At 35.6% G+C, this 17,306-nt stretch overlaps 1 protein-coding gene across 1 annotated transcript in view; it reads right to left on the reverse strand.

The window, feature by feature from the left end:
* Positions 1 to 17,306, reverse strand: part of C6 (complement C6) — a 71,511-nt gene that overhangs the window by 33,901 nt on the left and 20,304 nt on the right. Inside the window, exons 7-8 of the mRNA XM_049767678.1 lie at positions 14,692 to 14,892; positions 5,209 to 5,449 (exon numbers count right to left, since the gene is read on the reverse strand). Of these exons, the coding sequence (XP_049623635.1) occupies positions 5,209 to 5,449; positions 14,692 to 14,892 (442 nt within the window). The remainder of the gene's footprint in view (positions 1 to 5,208; positions 5,450 to 14,691; positions 14,893 to 17,306) is intronic.

Raw genomic sequence — 17,306 nt, forward strand, 5'->3', positions numbered from 1 at the left:
CAAATAAAAACTAAGTCTATGCTGTTGTTTCATATTATGGCTATATAAAAGGAGAAATTAAAGAGGAAATGGAAGCTAGACTACAGATTACTTGAGTAAGAAAAAACAGATAAGCACACTGAAGAATTTATTTCCACTTAGAGTTCTTTATGTATGAGTGAACTTCATCTTAATACAGTTAAAATTGTCTACCAATGTTAGTATTGCAACTCAGAAATGTACATATTTCTCATAAGAATATGTTCTATATGTTATATAAGAATATCTTATATAACATATGCAAATATATGTGCACAAATACATGGTTATGTATTTCCAGTTTTCTATCACAGCTTCAATGCCCTGTCCTTTCCTTATCGTGTATCTCTGCCAGAGATGGTTGGTTTGCATCTTCCTTAGTCGCTTCAGTAGGAAATAGAACTCATTATTTTCATTTCAGTTATGAAACTCAAATTCTAAAAGGGTAGATGGTTGATTACAATTCACAAAGTTCTTCAATTGACCTAATGTTTTGGAGGTCTTTTGAGGGCACAATGATTATATTATCAAATGAGATGATATATCTCATCAATGAGATATATGGAATATATATCTGATGAGATATATAAGATATATATGAGATATATATCTCATCAATGAGATATCAATGCTATAGCAGCAGTGGCCAGACTAATTTCATCCCAAGGGTAAAATGCAACCATGTCAAGGATCAGAGATTTTCTCTAACTCTATCTGTTCAACATTGGTGTTGATGCTATTCTCTGTGGAAGAAGATGGCAACATTATCCTGCAGATTGTACTCCATTGAAAAGAACAGTTAAAAAGAAACAAAAGGATAGGCAATTTGGAAGTCCTAACAAAATAAATTTCTTGAATTTTACTGTCAGGTAAGAATACCTTTAAAACCTCTAATTGAAAATCCACTTTCAAAATCCAGCTCTTCTCTAAGAGAGACAATTATGAGGAAATAGTATGTCTGGGAGGATTCAGGGCATCCACATTAAGCATGAGAATTTGCTACAGGGAGATATAAGAATGGAAAGTATTGACTCCCACATTGGCCTGCTCTTGTCTTTTTCAAATAAACTGCCACTTTAAAATGAACTGATGAAGAATTCAGATTTTTTTTTATATAGAGGAATTGGTCAACTGGGCTTTAGTTGCCATACAGACTTTTAATGTTATCTTCTTAAGAGGCATATGAGAATCATCAAAAGATACTATATAATTTCATACAAGACATTAAAAAGAAATTTATTCTAGAAATATAAGCTACAATAATAATAATTAACATAGACAATATAATATGATATTTAATAAACATAAATTCATTAAAATTAGGGCTTTGTTGTTATTTTAGAAATTAGCAAAGAACTTATGCTAATAAGATACCAAGATATAAAGTTGGAAATTTTCCTCGAAGAAGTATTTCTCATCTAGTTTCAAGCTTTTTCATCAGATCACATTAACTTACCTTCTTACTAAACCTTAAATTATTCTTTTACTTTATGCTCTTAGCTTTAAGTAAAGGATCAGTAATAAAAAATCTGCTAGTGATTATGGTATACGTTATTGTTCTACAGGGCAAACAGATAGTAAAATGGAAGGACAGTTGCCTTTGCATGTGGTTGACCTGGATTCAATACTCGACACCATATGGTACTCCAAGAATTCTAGGAATAATCAAAACCAAAGATACCTTGAACACCACTGGGAGTGGCCTTAAAACCAAAAAAGTTATGCCTTAAAAATTACTATCTCCTAAACTAAAAACCTTTCCTCTAAAATCTGGTACAAGAAAAGGCTGCCCTCTCTCACCACTCCTATTAACATAGTGCTTGGAAGTTCTTGCCATAGTGATTAAGCTATATATAAAGGGCCTCCAGAGAGGAAAGGAAGAAGTCAATCTCTCACTGTTTGCAGATGACATAATACTATACTTAGAAAAACCTAAAGACTCTATCAAAAAGCTTCTAGAAACAATAGATTCATATAGCAAAGTGACAGACTTCAAAATTAACAAGCAAAATTTAGTGGCTTCTTACACTAATGATGTCACTAAATAATTAAATGGACATTAAAAAACAATCCCATTCACAGTGTCACACAAACTCAAATATCTTGGAGTCAACTTAAGATGTGAAGGACATATACAAAGAAAACTACAAAAGCCTGCTTCAAGAAATAAAAGAGGACACAAGGAAATGGAGACACTCTGCTCATGGATTGGGAGGATTAACATTATTAAAATGTCAGCACACCCCAAAGCATTGCACAGATTTAATGCGATCCTCTAAGGATACCCATGATATTTTTCAAAGAAGTGAATCAAACACTCCTGAAATTCATCTGGAACAATAAACACCCTTGAATGGCTAGAGCAACACTTGGGAAAAGTAATATGGGGAGCATCACTTTCCCTAACTTTAAATTGCATTACAAGGGTATAGTCATTAAAACAGTTTGGTATTGGAATAAAGACAGACCCTAAGATCAGTGAAATAGACTTGAGTATTCAGAGAATGTTCCACAAACATAAAATCAGTTAATCTTTGATAAAGGGGCAAGAAATGCAAAATGGAACTAGGAAAGCCTCTTCAATAAGTGGTGTTGGCATAACAGGTCAGCCACTTGCAAAAAAAGCAAACTTAGACCTTCATGTAATACCATGCACTAAGGTCAAATCCAAACGGATTAAAGACCTTGATTTCATGCCCCAAACCATAAGGTATATAGAACAATACATAGGAAAACATTTCATAGCATTGAGACTAAAGGCATTTTTAAGGAGGAAACAGCACTCTACAAACAAGTGGAAGAAGAGATAAACAGATGAGACTATATTAAGCTGAGAAGCTCCTGCACCTCAAAGGAAATATAGTGCCCTAGGACACAAAAATCACTCACAGAGATGGGAGAAACTATTCACCCAATACCTATCAGACAAGGAGACAAGGGGCTAATATCGAAAATATACAAAGTACTGACAGAACTTAACAAGAAAAATACATCTAACCCCATCAAAAGATGGGGAGAAGAAATGAACAGACAATTTCTCCAAAATAGAAATGCAGATGGCCAAAAAGGCACATGAGAAAATGCTTCACATCACCAATCATCAGGGAGATGCAAATCAAAACAACAACGAGGTGCCATCACATGCCACAGAGACTGGCACACATCACAAAGAACAAGAACAATCAGTGCTGGCAGGGATGTGGGGAGAAAGGAACTCTCATTCATTGTGGGTGCAAATGCTGTCTAGTCCAGCCTTTATGGAAAATAATATGGAGATTCCTCGAAAGAAAATTCGAAATTGAGCTCCCATATGATCCAGCTATATCACTCCTAGAGATATACCCTAGGTAGGAACACAAAGCGCAATACAAAACTCCCTTCCTCACACCTATATTCATTGCAGCGCTATTTACAATAGCCAGACTCTGGAAACAATTAATATGCCCTTCAACAGACAAATGGCTAAAGAAACTGTGGTACATATACACAATGGAATATTATGGAGTTGTCAGGAGAGATGAAGTCATGAAATTTTCCTATACATGGATGGACATGGAAACTGTTATGCTGAGTGAAATAAGCTAGAGGGGGAGAGAGAGCACAGAATAATCTCACGGATCAATGGATTTTAAGAAAAATAAAAGACATTATTGTAACAATGCCCAGAGATGTGGGCCGGAAGGACCAGCTCAAGATATGAAGCTCACCACAAAGAGTGGTGAGTGCAATTAGAAAAATAACTACAGGGCCCGGAGAGACAGCACAGCGGCGTTTGCCTTGCAAGCAGCCGATCCAGGACCAAAGGTGGTTGGTTCGAATCCCGGTGTCCCATATGGTCCCCTGTGCCTGCCAGGAGCTATTTCTGAGCAGACAGCCAGGAATAACCTCCGAGCAACACCGGATGTGGCCCAAAAACCAAAAAAGAAAAATAACTACAATAAGCTGGAGAGATAGCATGGAGGAAGGGCATTTGCCTTGCATGTAGAAGGATGACGGTTCAAATCCTGCCATTCTATATGGCTCCCCAAGCCTGCTAGGAGCGATTTCTGAGCATAGAGCCAGGAGTAACCCTGAGTGCTGCTGAGAGTGACCCAAACACACACACTCAAAAAAAAAAAAAAAAAAGAAAGAAAAGAAAGAAAGAAAGAAAGAAAGAAAGAAAGAAAGAAAGAAAGAAAGAAAGAAAGAAAGAAAGAAAGAAAGAAAGAAAAAGAAAAGAAAAGAAAAAAACGACACCAACAACCACCATGTCAATGTTAATGAATAAGAGAAGTAGAATGCTTGTCTTGAATACAGGCAGGGGATAGGGGAGAATGGAGACTGAGGACATTAGTGGTGGAAATGTTGCACTGGTGAAGGGGGGTTTTCTTTGTAAGACTGAAATCTAACTACAATCAAGTTTGTAATTATGGTCTTTAAATAGACATTATTAAAAATTACTTATGTAAATTATAAATTATATTTGGGATTTATTTCTAGGAAAAATTTTGTCTTCTTTGAATTAATAGATACTTCTTCCTTTCTATAACAACTATTACATAGCTTATGCTGTTCCTAGATATCAGAAAATGTGGAACCCAAGTTGCTGACAAATTGAAGGTAAAACATATTTATTTTGCCTTTTTTATATTGGTCTTTTAAAATGTATTATATTCTTTTCTGTTCATTTTATTCAAGCACCATAATCTATGAAGTTATTGATATTTGAGTTTTATATATATGGTGCTCAAGCATCAACACATCACCTTCATCACTGTCAGCTTCACTCCTTCAATGTTATCAGGTTTCTTTCCACCCCACCCCTCAATCTGACACTTTGACATCCACGTTTTTATGTTTGGAACATGAGTTTGGATCTCATGTTCTAAGTGTTGTTTGCTCTGGTTTGGACAATTAGCTGTACCACATCTCTATAGAACCCAGGCACCTGAGGCCCTTGACCCCTGTTTGTACCTTTTTACTTCTCCTCTGCCTCTTCTTACTTTCTCCATCAATTTCTTTCCTTCAGTGTCCTTTAAATTAATTTTAATTTTATTGTATTGATCTTATCTTTTTTGGTTGTTCCGTATATAATTTTGGAACTTTAGCAGAGTGCAAAGAAGTTGTCCAATAATTAAGTATGGTGTAAAAGAGAAATATGTTGTGTGCTAACATCATTACATTTTGTTAAATAGACTGAGAAAAGCATACCTGAGTTCTTCAGCTCCTCCCTGCTGTATTGATAGAGGAGGTCATATATCCCTCCCAGAGAGCCAGCAGTGAAATAGTGAGTCCCAAAGTCATCGAATATCCGAGTATACAAGGCAGAGTTGTATTCTAGAGGCAGATGGTTAAGAGCTTTCATAAAGACATCAGAGAGCTGCAGATCTTTAGTTTTCATGGTGAAGTTTGAGACTTTCATTACTTTATGGACCCTAATAAAATTAGAATCCTGAAGAGCAGAGGAAAGCAGCAAAAATAATGATTAAAATAATGGAAGTTTAAGATAGTAAACATTAATGTGTCATTAGCTTCATTCCTAACATTTAACAATCATTTTACTTTTTGTGGAGAGTTATGTATAAAATCATGGCATTCACTTTAATTCCTTTATCTTTTTCTAAGATATTCAAAGTAATAAAAAGATAAGATAGTCTTGAATAGTTTTTGGAAACTCAATCATTAGTAAATTTATAAATAATGAAATCTTAAAGTTTTAATATTAAAATTAAAAAGTTATTTATGATTGTTTTAGGTTTCAAGCATACATTGTTTAAACAGCAATCCCTTCATTTCCATATATCAGTCTTCTGGCCCCTTTGCTTCCTACCAGTCTGCTTCTACGAAAAGCCTCTTATAAATCATGACACTTTAATAAAGATATTTTAGATTTATTTTGACCAAGCTATATGTTCTCTAACAAAAAGAGATAAGGGATAGAGAGAAGGGCCCAAAGGACTCACTCACAATATGAAGCTCACCACAAAGAATAGTGGTGCAGTTAGGGAAATAACTACACTAACAACTATCATGACAATGTTAATGAGTGAGAGAAGTGTAATGCCTGTCTCAAATACAGACAGGGGGTGGGGGAGGAGGGAAATGGGGGTATTGGTGGTGGGAATGTTGCACTGGTGAAAGGGGTGTTCTGTTTAGGACTGAAATCCAACTATAATCATGCTTGTAATCATGGTGCTTAAATAAATATTTTATATATTTAGAAAAAAGATAAAATTTCAGAAAATAAAATCTTCTGTTTTTTGATTTGAACTATGGCTTTGTCTCTCCCAAATTTTTATTTTGAAGGTTTCTTGATGCATATAGGTAAAAAATAATCGTGTCAATTTTTAGTCAGAAGTAATACAATCAGTATTAAAATCACTGTTTTGTGACAATATGAGATAAAAATTGTACATTCTACAGATCTCAGTCATCTGTGGAATGTTTCCATGCACTTAGAAGAGGATTATACACCAGGTGGCATTCAAAAATACTGTAATTTAAAATTATTTGATAGTAAAATTTAACAAAATAATTTACATGATCTCCTTTTATCCTTAGGTATAATAATTAAGAACATTTTGAGGTGTGTCTTGTTATGTCAGTTTACTTCATTACAACCTGGCTTGTATTATGGTATCATGCAGAAATATTCCATTAAATTGACCTTTTCATATTTAGTAAGTTTTATGAATGCATAAATATTAAAATATAATTATAATATTAAATCATATTATAAGTATATATTTATATAATACTTAATTATATAATCATATTATATAGCATATATATAATTTGTATCATATAACAATACTAATATATTATATTACACACTATACATAACATATATTTTAACATATTATACAATATGTTATATAATATGGTTATATTATATAAAATATATGATTATAATATTTAAATATTTAAGTAGTCTTGCATAATATTATTTTAAAAATATATGTCCTACACATACCCTCAGGTATATGAACAGTTAATCTTCAAAAAAGAAGCAAAAATTATGAAATGGAACAAGGAAAGAAACTGGGAATATCAAAGGTGGGAAGTTTACTCTTGTGAAGGGATGCAACATTGTATGTGTGAAATTCAGTCATCAACTACTTACATCTATGTATTTCATGGTGACTTAATAAAAATAAATTATGATGTCTCAGTTTTAGAAAATTTTAGTGTTTGAGTAATAGTAATAGGAAAGAGTCTTTTTAAAAGAAAAAACAATGATATTGTAGCTATAAATTATTAGCTAGATAACTTAAAAGTATGGTACAAAATGACTGCCAATATAAAGGGAAAAATAATCACAAAGATGGAAAGATTCAGTATCTATTCCTTCCAGTCTCTCTTTCCTTGTGTTTTATTTTTTGTTGTTGCTGTTGTTTTGCCTCAAATAGTTACTACTCTACTATTTCAGATACTGTGGAGAGAATAGTGAACAAGGTAAAATTCGTGTCTTTGATCAGTTTGTAATTCTAGTGGCTCTCAGTTCTATTTTTAATTCTTGAACGTTGCCATAATTTGGTTATGTTTTTAGGAGGAAACCGGTTCACTCCTGAATATCCATGTTGTCCATTTAAAATTAAAATTGAAATGGGCAATTGCTTTGGAAAGTAAATTGTGGAAAATATAAGAGAGGTTTTGGTGAATCTACTTAGCACAAGCCCTTCTGTGGTGCTCCAACTGTGTCCGTGTGGCAGCTACATCTGGCTGTGTTAGCTGTGACTCTGGAAAGCTATCATCTATTTATGAGATATATAAATATTTTGTGTGATTTTACTTAAGTTAAATCATTTTTGGTGGGATCAGTTTTGCAAAGTGAATCAGAGCAATGACTAAGCAATGAATGGGATAACTGGTCTTTTGACTTTGAAACAGACCTTCCAAACTAATCAGCTACATCATTGACAAAAGACATAAAACATTAAGTTCTATTGAAAGACAAGGAATGAGTTTTAAGATGCTGCTACCTATCTAAATAAAATGAAAGCTTTAGGGATCTATAAAGATAGTGAGAGGAGAGTAGAGAAATAATTTATCAAAGTTATAGTAAGAATAGAATGAGTGTTAATAAAATAAAAAATAGATACATAAACACATTACAGAGGAATTTTGATCACTTTATGCAATAATAGTAAAGCATCATTCTATCTTTTTATTATTTTAATAATTCTTGTTATCTAGACAATGGCAACCAAAGATGTTACTGGGGTAGATGTACGCCAGGGTATATTAAAATTGATTGGTAAATTCTGTACAAATTTCTGTATGATGGGGATGTGAAGGTCTTGCTGATCTCATTAAGGCAATTGTCAACAGCACCTGAGACCCACTTGATCTGCACTGCCTGATAATTAATCTCTGTCTTCTGATTTTTGGAGAACTATGTTAGATAAGGAAACATTAGCTCTAATTTCCACTTGGAATCCATGTTCTTGTCTGCTTAGGAAGACATAATTTAAGAAGATAAACAACAAAGCAAAAAAAAAAGTTTTATTAAAAGAAGAGAATACATGTGCAAGATAGGAGGATAGGTATCTCCAAGATGGCGTGACCTGAGTTTTTTTTTTTAATTTTCTTTATTTAAGCACCATGATTACAAACATGTTTGTAGATGGGTTTCAGTTGTAAAGAACACCTCCCTTTACCAGTGCAATCTTCCCATCACCGATACCCCCTACCCTCTAAATCCTTATCCCGTTGGCCTGCCTGTGTTTGAGATGGGCATTCTATTTCTCTCACTCACTACCATTGTCATGTTAGTTGTTAGTGTAGTTATTTCTTTAACTGCACTCACCACTCTTTGTGGTAAGTTTCATATCATGTGCTTGTTTTTCCAGCCCTCATCTCTGTTGTCTCTGAGTATTATTACAATACTGTCTTATTTTTCTTAAATATCATAGATGATTGTTTTTCTGTCTCCCTCTGACTCATTCACTCAGCTTGTCCTTCGATATATAGGAAAAATTTAATGACTTTATTTTTCCTGATAGCTGCATAGTATTCTATTGTATATACATATCACAGCTTCTTTAGCTATGAACTGAGCTGTTTTTGGATTTTTACAGACTATTTCAACTTGGGCAAAGGGGAATTGCAAGCGGAAGAAATTCTGCTTTGGTAGAGAAGTTATTGTAATCTTTCTGTTTTGTTAGGACATTGTTCCTGCTTATTAATTATCTTCCCAATACAGTCTAAATTGAACTCTGGTAACTACATAGCTCCTTTCTATATATTGTCTTATTTATCCAAACATTTCTCGATTTTATGGGTTCTTGAAATTGACTCCCAAGGGACCCCTTACCTGACTGTTTACCTCAATCTGTTTAGCAGACTGTCTAAAGTAACCAAAAAAGGAGAAGATAGAAGTGTGGCAAAGAAGTCAAATATGCTGAAATTGGGCAGTGTCCTGCTAGATGCTTTCTTTATTTTTCCAAAATTTTTCTTTATTTAAACATCTTGATTACATAAATGATTGTGATTAGGTTTCAGTCATGTAAAGAACATCCCTTTCACCAGCGCAACATTCCCACCACCAATGTCCCAAATCTCCCTCCATCCCACCCCACCCCCACCTGTACTCCAGACAGGCTTTCCAGTTCCCTCATTCATTCACATGATTATGGTAGTTCTCTGTGTAGTTACTTCTATAGCTGCACTCACTGCTCTTTGTGGTGAGCTTCATGAAGTGAGCTGGAAGTTCCAGCCCTCCTCTCATCATCTCTGAGGATTGTTGCAAAAATAACTATTATTTTTCTTAAAACCCATAGATGAGTGAGACTATTCTACGTCTCTCTCTCTCTCTTCCTCTGACTTATTTCACTGAGCATGATAGATTCCATGTACATCCATGTATAGGAAAATTTCATGACTTCTTCTCTCCTGACGGTTGCATAATATTCCATTGTGTATATGTACCACAGTTTCTTTAGCCATTTGTCTGTTGAAGGGCATCTTGGTTGTTTCCAGAGCCTGGCTATTGTGAATAGTGCTGCAATAAATATAGGTGTGAGGAAGGGGTTTTTGTATTGTATTCTTGTGTTCTTAGGGTATATCCCTAGGAGGGGATAGCTGGGTCGAATGGGATCTCAATTTCCAGATTTTGGAGGAATCTCCATATCACTTTCCATAGAGGCTGTACTAGACGGCATTCCCACCAGCAGTGGATAAGAGTTCCTTTCTCTCCACATCCCCACCAGCACTGATTGTTCTCATTCTTTGTGATGTGTGCCAATCTCTGTGGTGTGAGGTGGTACCTCATAGTTGTTTTGATTTGCATCTCCCTGATGATTAGTGACGAGGAGCATTTTTCATGTGCCTTTTGGCCATTTGTATTTCTTTTTTATCAAAGATTCTGTTCATTTCTTCTCCCCATTTTTTTTTTATGGGATTAGATGGTTTTTTCTTGTAAAGTTCTGTCAGTGCCCTGTATATTTTGGATATTAGCCCCTTATTTGATGGGTGTTGGGTGAATAGTTTCTCCCACTCAGTGGGTGACTCCTGGGCACTATTTCTTTTGAGGTACAAAAGCTTCTCAGTTTAATGTATTCCCATCTGGTGATCTCTGCTTCCACTTGTTTGGAAAGTGCAGTTTCCTCCTTGAAGATACTTTTAGTCTCAGTGTCATGGAGTGTTTTACTGACGTGTTGTTCTATATACCTTATGGTATCAGGTCTGATATCAAGGTCTTTAATACATTTGGATTTTACCTTCGTACATGATGTTAACTGGGAATCTATGTTTGCTTTTTTGTTTTGTTTTGTTTTTGGGCCACACCCGGCAGTGCTCAGGGGTTACTCCTGGCTGTCTGCTCAGAAATAGCTCCTGGCAGGCATGGGGGACCATATGGGACACCGGGATTTGAACCAACCACCTTTGGTCCTGGATCAGCTGCTTGCAAGGCAAACGCCGCTGTGCTATCTCTCCGGGCCCCTATGTTTGCTTTTTTGCAAGTGGCTAACCAATTCTGTCAGCACCACTTGTTGAAGAGGATTTCCCTGCTCCACTTGGGATTTCTTGCTTCTTTGTCAAAAATTAGGTAATTGTATGTCTGGGGGACAATGTCTGAGAACTCAAGCCTATTCCACTGATCTGAGGGTCTGTCTTTATTCCAGTACCAGGCTGTTTTGATAACTATTGCTTTGTAGTACAGTTTAAAGTTGGGGAAAGTAATGCCTCCCATTTTCCTTTTCCCTAGGAGTTCTTTAGCTATTTGAGGGTGTTTATTGTTCCAGATGAACTTCATAAGTGTTTGATCCACTTCTTTGAAGAATGTCATGGGTATTTTTAAGGGGATCGCATTAAATCTGTATAATGCTTTGGGGAGTATTGCCATTTTAATGATGTTAATCCTGCCAATGCATGAGCATGGTATGTGTTTCCATTTCTGTGTGTCCTCTCTTATTTCTTGGAGCAGGGCTTTTTAGTTTTCTTTGTATCGGTCCTTCACATCTTTGGTCAAGTTGACTCCAAGATATTTGAGTTTGTGTGGCACTATTGTGAATGGAATTGCCTTCCTGATGTCCATCTCTTCCCTATCATTATTGGTGTATAAAAAGGCCATTGATTTCTGTGTGTTGATTTTGTAGCCTGCCACTTTGCTATATGCATCTATTGTATCTAGAAGCTTTTTGGTAGAGTCTTTACGGTTTTCTAAGTAGAGTATCATGTCGTCTGCAAACAATGAGAGCTTGACTTCTTCCTTTTCTATCTGAATTCCCTTAATATCTTTTTTTGCTTGATCGCTGTAGCAAGAACTTCCAGTACTATGTTGAAGAGGAGTGGTGAGAGTGGACAGCCTTGCCTTGTACCATAATTTAGAGGAAAGGCTTTTAGTTTTTCTCCATTGAGGATAATATTTGCATTGGCTTGTGGTAGATGGCTTCAACTAGATTGAGAAAGATTCCTTCCATTCCCATCTTGCTGAGAGTTTTGATCAATAATGGGTGTTGCACCTTATCAACTGCTTTCTCTGCGTCTATTGATATGATCATGTGATTTTTATTTTTCTTCTTGTTGATGTTGTGTATGATGTTGATAGATTTATGGATGTTAAACCATCATTGCATTCCTGGGATGATAATTTGGGAGACCTCAACATGGCCCTATCAACACTTGATAGGTCAACAAGACTGAAACCCAACAAAAACATATTAGCCCTGAAAAGAGTTATGTAAGAAAGAGGACTAGTAGATAAATACAGAACACTCCATCCCAAAAAAAACCTGGATACACATTCTTCTCCAATGTACATGGGTCATTCTCCAGAATAGACTACATGCTGACACAATAAACATGCCTCCATAAAATTAAAAGGATAGAAATCTTGCAGGCTACCTTTGCTGATCACAATGCTCTGAAATTAGATATGAACTACAAAGCCACACAGAAGAAAAACTTTAACAATTGGAAATTAAACACCCTGCTACTGAACAACCAGTGGGTCAGAGATGAAATCAAAAAGGAAATTAAACATTCCTGGAAACAAATGATCATGAAGACACAAACTGTTAGAATCTATGGGACACAGCAAAAGCAGTCCTGAGAGAAAAATTCTACAAGCACACATCAGGAAGGAAAAAGGGGTATACCTGAGTACCTTTTGAGCAGCTCAAAAAATTAGAAAATGACCAACAAAAGGAACCAAAAACAGAGAGACAGAAAGAAATAACAAAGCTAAAAGCAGAACTCAATGAAGTGGAAAACCAAAAAGCAATCCAAAAGATCAATGAAAGCAGAAGTTGGTTCTTTGAAAAAATAAACAAGATTGATAGATCATTGGCAAAACTCACAAAGAGAGAGAGAGAGAGAGAGAGAGAGAGAGAGAAATCTGATAACCCATATTAGAAATGAAAAGGGGGAGATCACGACAGATGTTGCAGAGATCCCAAGGGTCATCAGAGACTACTTTGAGAAACTTTATGTTACTAAACATGAGAACCTAGAAGAAATGGAAAAATTCTTGGACACTTATAACCTTCCATATTTACGTAAGGAGGATGTAGCATATCTAAACACCCCCATCACTACTGAGGAAATTGAAACTGTAGTCAAACATCTGCCCAAAAAGAAAAGCCCACGTCCAGATGGATTTCCTAATTAGTTTTTTCAAATATTTCAAGAGGAGCTACTACCAATCCTAGCCAGGCCCTTCCATGAAATTGAAAAAACGGGAACACTCCCAAACAGCTTTTATCAAGCTATCATCAAGCTATTTGGTATCACCTTGATACCAAAACTAGACAGAGATGCTGCCAAAAAAGAAAATTACAGACCAATATCCCTGATGAATGCTGATGCAAAGATCTTCAACAAAATCCTGGCAAATAGGATCCAATGCATCATAAAGATCATACACTATGACCAACTAGGTTTCATCCCAGGAATGCTAGAGGCTTTCAACCTCAGTTTGAAAGAGAATGTGAAAAAGGTAATTGAAGCACCACAAGAATACAGAAAAAATATCAAATTAAATATCCAGTGAGCACTAGAGCAATAATGGCAAGCACCACACAATAGTCTTGGTTCTGAAATCAAATCATGCCAGAGTGCAAAAAGAAAGAGAAAGATAAGATAAAATAAAGTAAAATAAAATAATATTGGAGATATCAACTTCAATCTCTACACCACAATAAAGACGTCAAAAAAAATCTATCAGTCAATAAATATGTGGAAAAATGATTGTTTTGTGCTTTTTTCCCCCTTTTCTCCCCCCCCCCCATAGGCACAGTAACTATTGGAGATATTACAGAGGGAATTCCCTTGGCCTAGGAGATACAGGGTTTCTCTACCCCTGAAATATACTGTCATGGGATTAACTATAGACTCCTTGCATGATCATTTACTCTCCCCTCTGTGCTTTCGTGGTGAATGGAAGACTTCTGCTTCGTCTTGGATGGTTCTATTTTTTATTTTGTACCCCAAACTATTGCTTTTTTTCTTTCAAACAAAACCACATAATTCGATTTATCTAGCTCCACCTCTTAAATAAAGGGGGAAACAAGGGAGGGTACCAGGACCAAACAGATATATGATCAGTAATAGTAAGCTAGACAAAGAGGGGCCACCTACTCTAGCAGCCCGGGGGAGGGGTATGGTGGGGTATATGGGTTGCAGAAAGGGAACTGGGATGGAGGGAGGACAAATTTGGTGATGGGTATTCCCCTGATTCAATGTTAATATGTACCTAAAAAGTACTACTGTGAAAGATATGTAAGCCATTATGATCAAAATAAAAATTAAAAAAAAAGTAACCATTAAAAAAAAGAAGTGTGGCAAAGAGTTAAAGCAAAATAAATGAAGCAAAACAAAAATCCAACTAAACAGGAAACATAAAATGAGCAGTAAATAGGAAAATTAAAATCAATTATTTAATTGACGGCATTATATTACACTGAAAAAATAAAACTGGCTTATATAAATGTAAGATAATAAAAATATTGAAATAAAGAAATTACAATTATACACATATACAGTAGAATCATTATATGTATTATTTTTCTAACTTTTGAGTGACACCAAAAATAAAATTATGTTTGTGGTATAAATCTTATAAGATTTATATAAGGGGGCGGGAGTGGCGGGGCATAAAAAATGATTTATATAAGAAATCCTCCCTTCTTATTGACTTTTGAGTTAGTATTAATTTCCAGGAAAGTTAAAGCGTGAGGATTTTTTTTTTACCTTTTGGTGAGATGCCTCAATGGCTTGTTTGAAGCTAGACATGGAAGTCCTGCTTTCTTTTTGCTTTGAGGAAAATAAAAATGGTATTCCAGAGGAACCACTATGTTCATGATTATCTGAGGCCTGTTGATTATTATTGTTTTCAAGAGGGATTAAATCCTTGTAGAAATCTGTTTCCAAATCATCTTCTACAGTTTGTACCTGGAGGAAAAGCCATTAAAAATAAGACATACCTCAGGACACACTGAATCTACCCCTAAGTTTCTACGATAATGAGCAATCATGCATTCTTGCCAAAAATAAATATTTATAGACACTCCATTTCCCTAGAGAACAAGGATGTTAGCCTTCCTTAGCTCTCAGGGTGTCGATAGTTGATTCGGGGAAAAGACCATCACAGACATTTAATACAAGTATTAAGTGTAAGTGTTGTGTTACCACTGGGATTGCAACCAATAACCATAAAACCCAAAGGAGCTATACCAGAAAAGGCGTCTACACTAAAATTTAATGGGGCAATAAACAATGAGGTTATTTTTAGTTTGCCTGTGAATTTAATGAAGTTGGCCATCTCAATTAAGGTATTTTTCAGAAAATTAGGACTGGGAAAAGGAGAGCAGTTAGGCTCTGGTTCCAGGATAGGCCTTTTGTCCCTTTTTGGGTATAAGCATCAGTACTCACAGGTCATGTCTGTGAGACAGAGAAAAAAAAATTGATTCTGCCTGCTGGGTGGTTATCATTCATTTATTTATTCATTCATTCTTGGGTCTGAGAAGAAGTGGAACTTCTGAGACTTCTGAAGAAGTCTGAGAAGTCAAGTGGAACTGATTTCAATGACATGTTATTTTGTTCTTGCTAGAAGAAACAAGAGAACAATGATCAGACCCCCCCCCCCCATTTTTTTGTTTTGTTTTTGGGTCACACCTGGCAGCGCTCAGGGGTTACTCCTAGCTTTATGCTCAGAAATCACTCCTGGCAGGCTTGGGGGACCATAGGGGATGCCGGGATTCGAACCACTGTCCTTCTGCATGCAAGGCAAATACCCTACATTCATGCTATCTCTCCAGTCCCCAAATAATCAGACTTTTTAAGTTGCAAAGTAATTTGATAGAAGAGTGTTTTATGTTAAAGATGCTTGTACGGCTTGCCAGGGAAATATTTTATGTTTAAAATATTCAAGATTAAAATGTGAATATTGAAGTTTTTCGAACTGAGGCAAACCACAGATTACTATGAAATAGGTTTTGTTTTGTTTTGTTTTGGGTCACACCTGGCATCGCTCAGGAGTAACACCTGGCTCTACGCTCAGAAATCACTCCTGGCAGACTCAGGGGACCATATGGGATGCTGAAATTTGAACCACCGTCCTTCTGCATGCCAGGCAAACGAACTACCTCCATGCTCTCTCTCTGGCCCCACTATGAAATAGTTTGCATAATTTATCAAAGGGGAAAAATACTGCTGCAAAATCTTCAACAGAAAAATTTAGTTAAAAGTTCAGAGTTACATTCTGATACTAATATGCATGCTAGTTGACATTTTAAATCTCACAAATGAAGTGCTTTAGTTAATAAGAAGCAAGATAATCAGGTTTAAACATAGTTACTAATATTTCTTTGTTATTTCTCTAAAAACAAAAAAGACCAGACAATGTTTTATGGATTTATTCTCACATAAGAAAAAGTGAATTCCTTTGAAAAAATATATTAACCTATGAAAATTAGGCTTTGGTATTCTAAATTCAGAAAAAGAATACTGTATATATTATCTGGGAAGGAGGGAGGGAGGTTTACAACAGAGATGAGCTGCAATTTAGATAGGATTTGAAAAATAGAGTTAGTTTTTAGATACCCTGTTAACATATTTGTATTGAATTCTAAAAGGCAAGGTTTTACAAGTAAGATCAAAGGGCAGAGGCCATGCTCTGTGCAAAAGATCTGCATTCAGTCCCAGAAACACATAGTTCCTTAAGCAATGTTTGCAGCATTCCCTTGCACATAGAGAGGAGAGCAGTCACAGATCACCTCTGGGTATGGCCACAAAACAAATAGAAAATATGATAGAACAGTATAGAACCAAAAATAAAATTTGTATTGAACCAAGAATAATAGGTTCATAGGAATTGATGATTTGAAGAAAAACTAGTAGATTGTTTTAGGAAGTGAGTCTGTATAGTTGTTGACCAAGTAGGTGAATAGATTTGGGAGAAGGCAAGAGGTGGGGTGGGAGGCAAGAGAATGAGACTGGTATTCCATTAAAGGAAATATAAAAAAACTAAGACATCTTGTAAAAGGAGGAAGGTAAGTTTTTCCCAGTGTGTAAGTGTTTTCAGAACAGCAGGTAGGCTCTAAAGATTCTATTTTCATAGATTTCCAAAGGAAGAAATGTCAACCAAGCTCTGGGAGAAAGTTTTTTTATCTCCATTTTACATATTATTACAAGTTTCCAACTGCTCCCATACTGACTAACTGGAAATTGGTGGACTGGTAACCTCCTGAGGCATGATAAACCTAGATTTTTGTGTGTAAAGAAGGAAGAGAATTTGTATTAAGATATAGAATATAAAGAAAGAGACATTATGGGGGTGGAAAGATGCTTTTTTCTGATTGCATTTT

The sequence above is a fragment of the Suncus etruscus genome, chromosome 2, assembly GCF_024139225.1.
Source record: "Suncus etruscus isolate mSunEtr1 chromosome 2, mSunEtr1.pri.cur, whole genome shotgun sequence".
NCBI lineage: Eukaryota > Metazoa > Chordata > Mammalia > Eulipotyphla > Soricidae > Suncus > Suncus etruscus.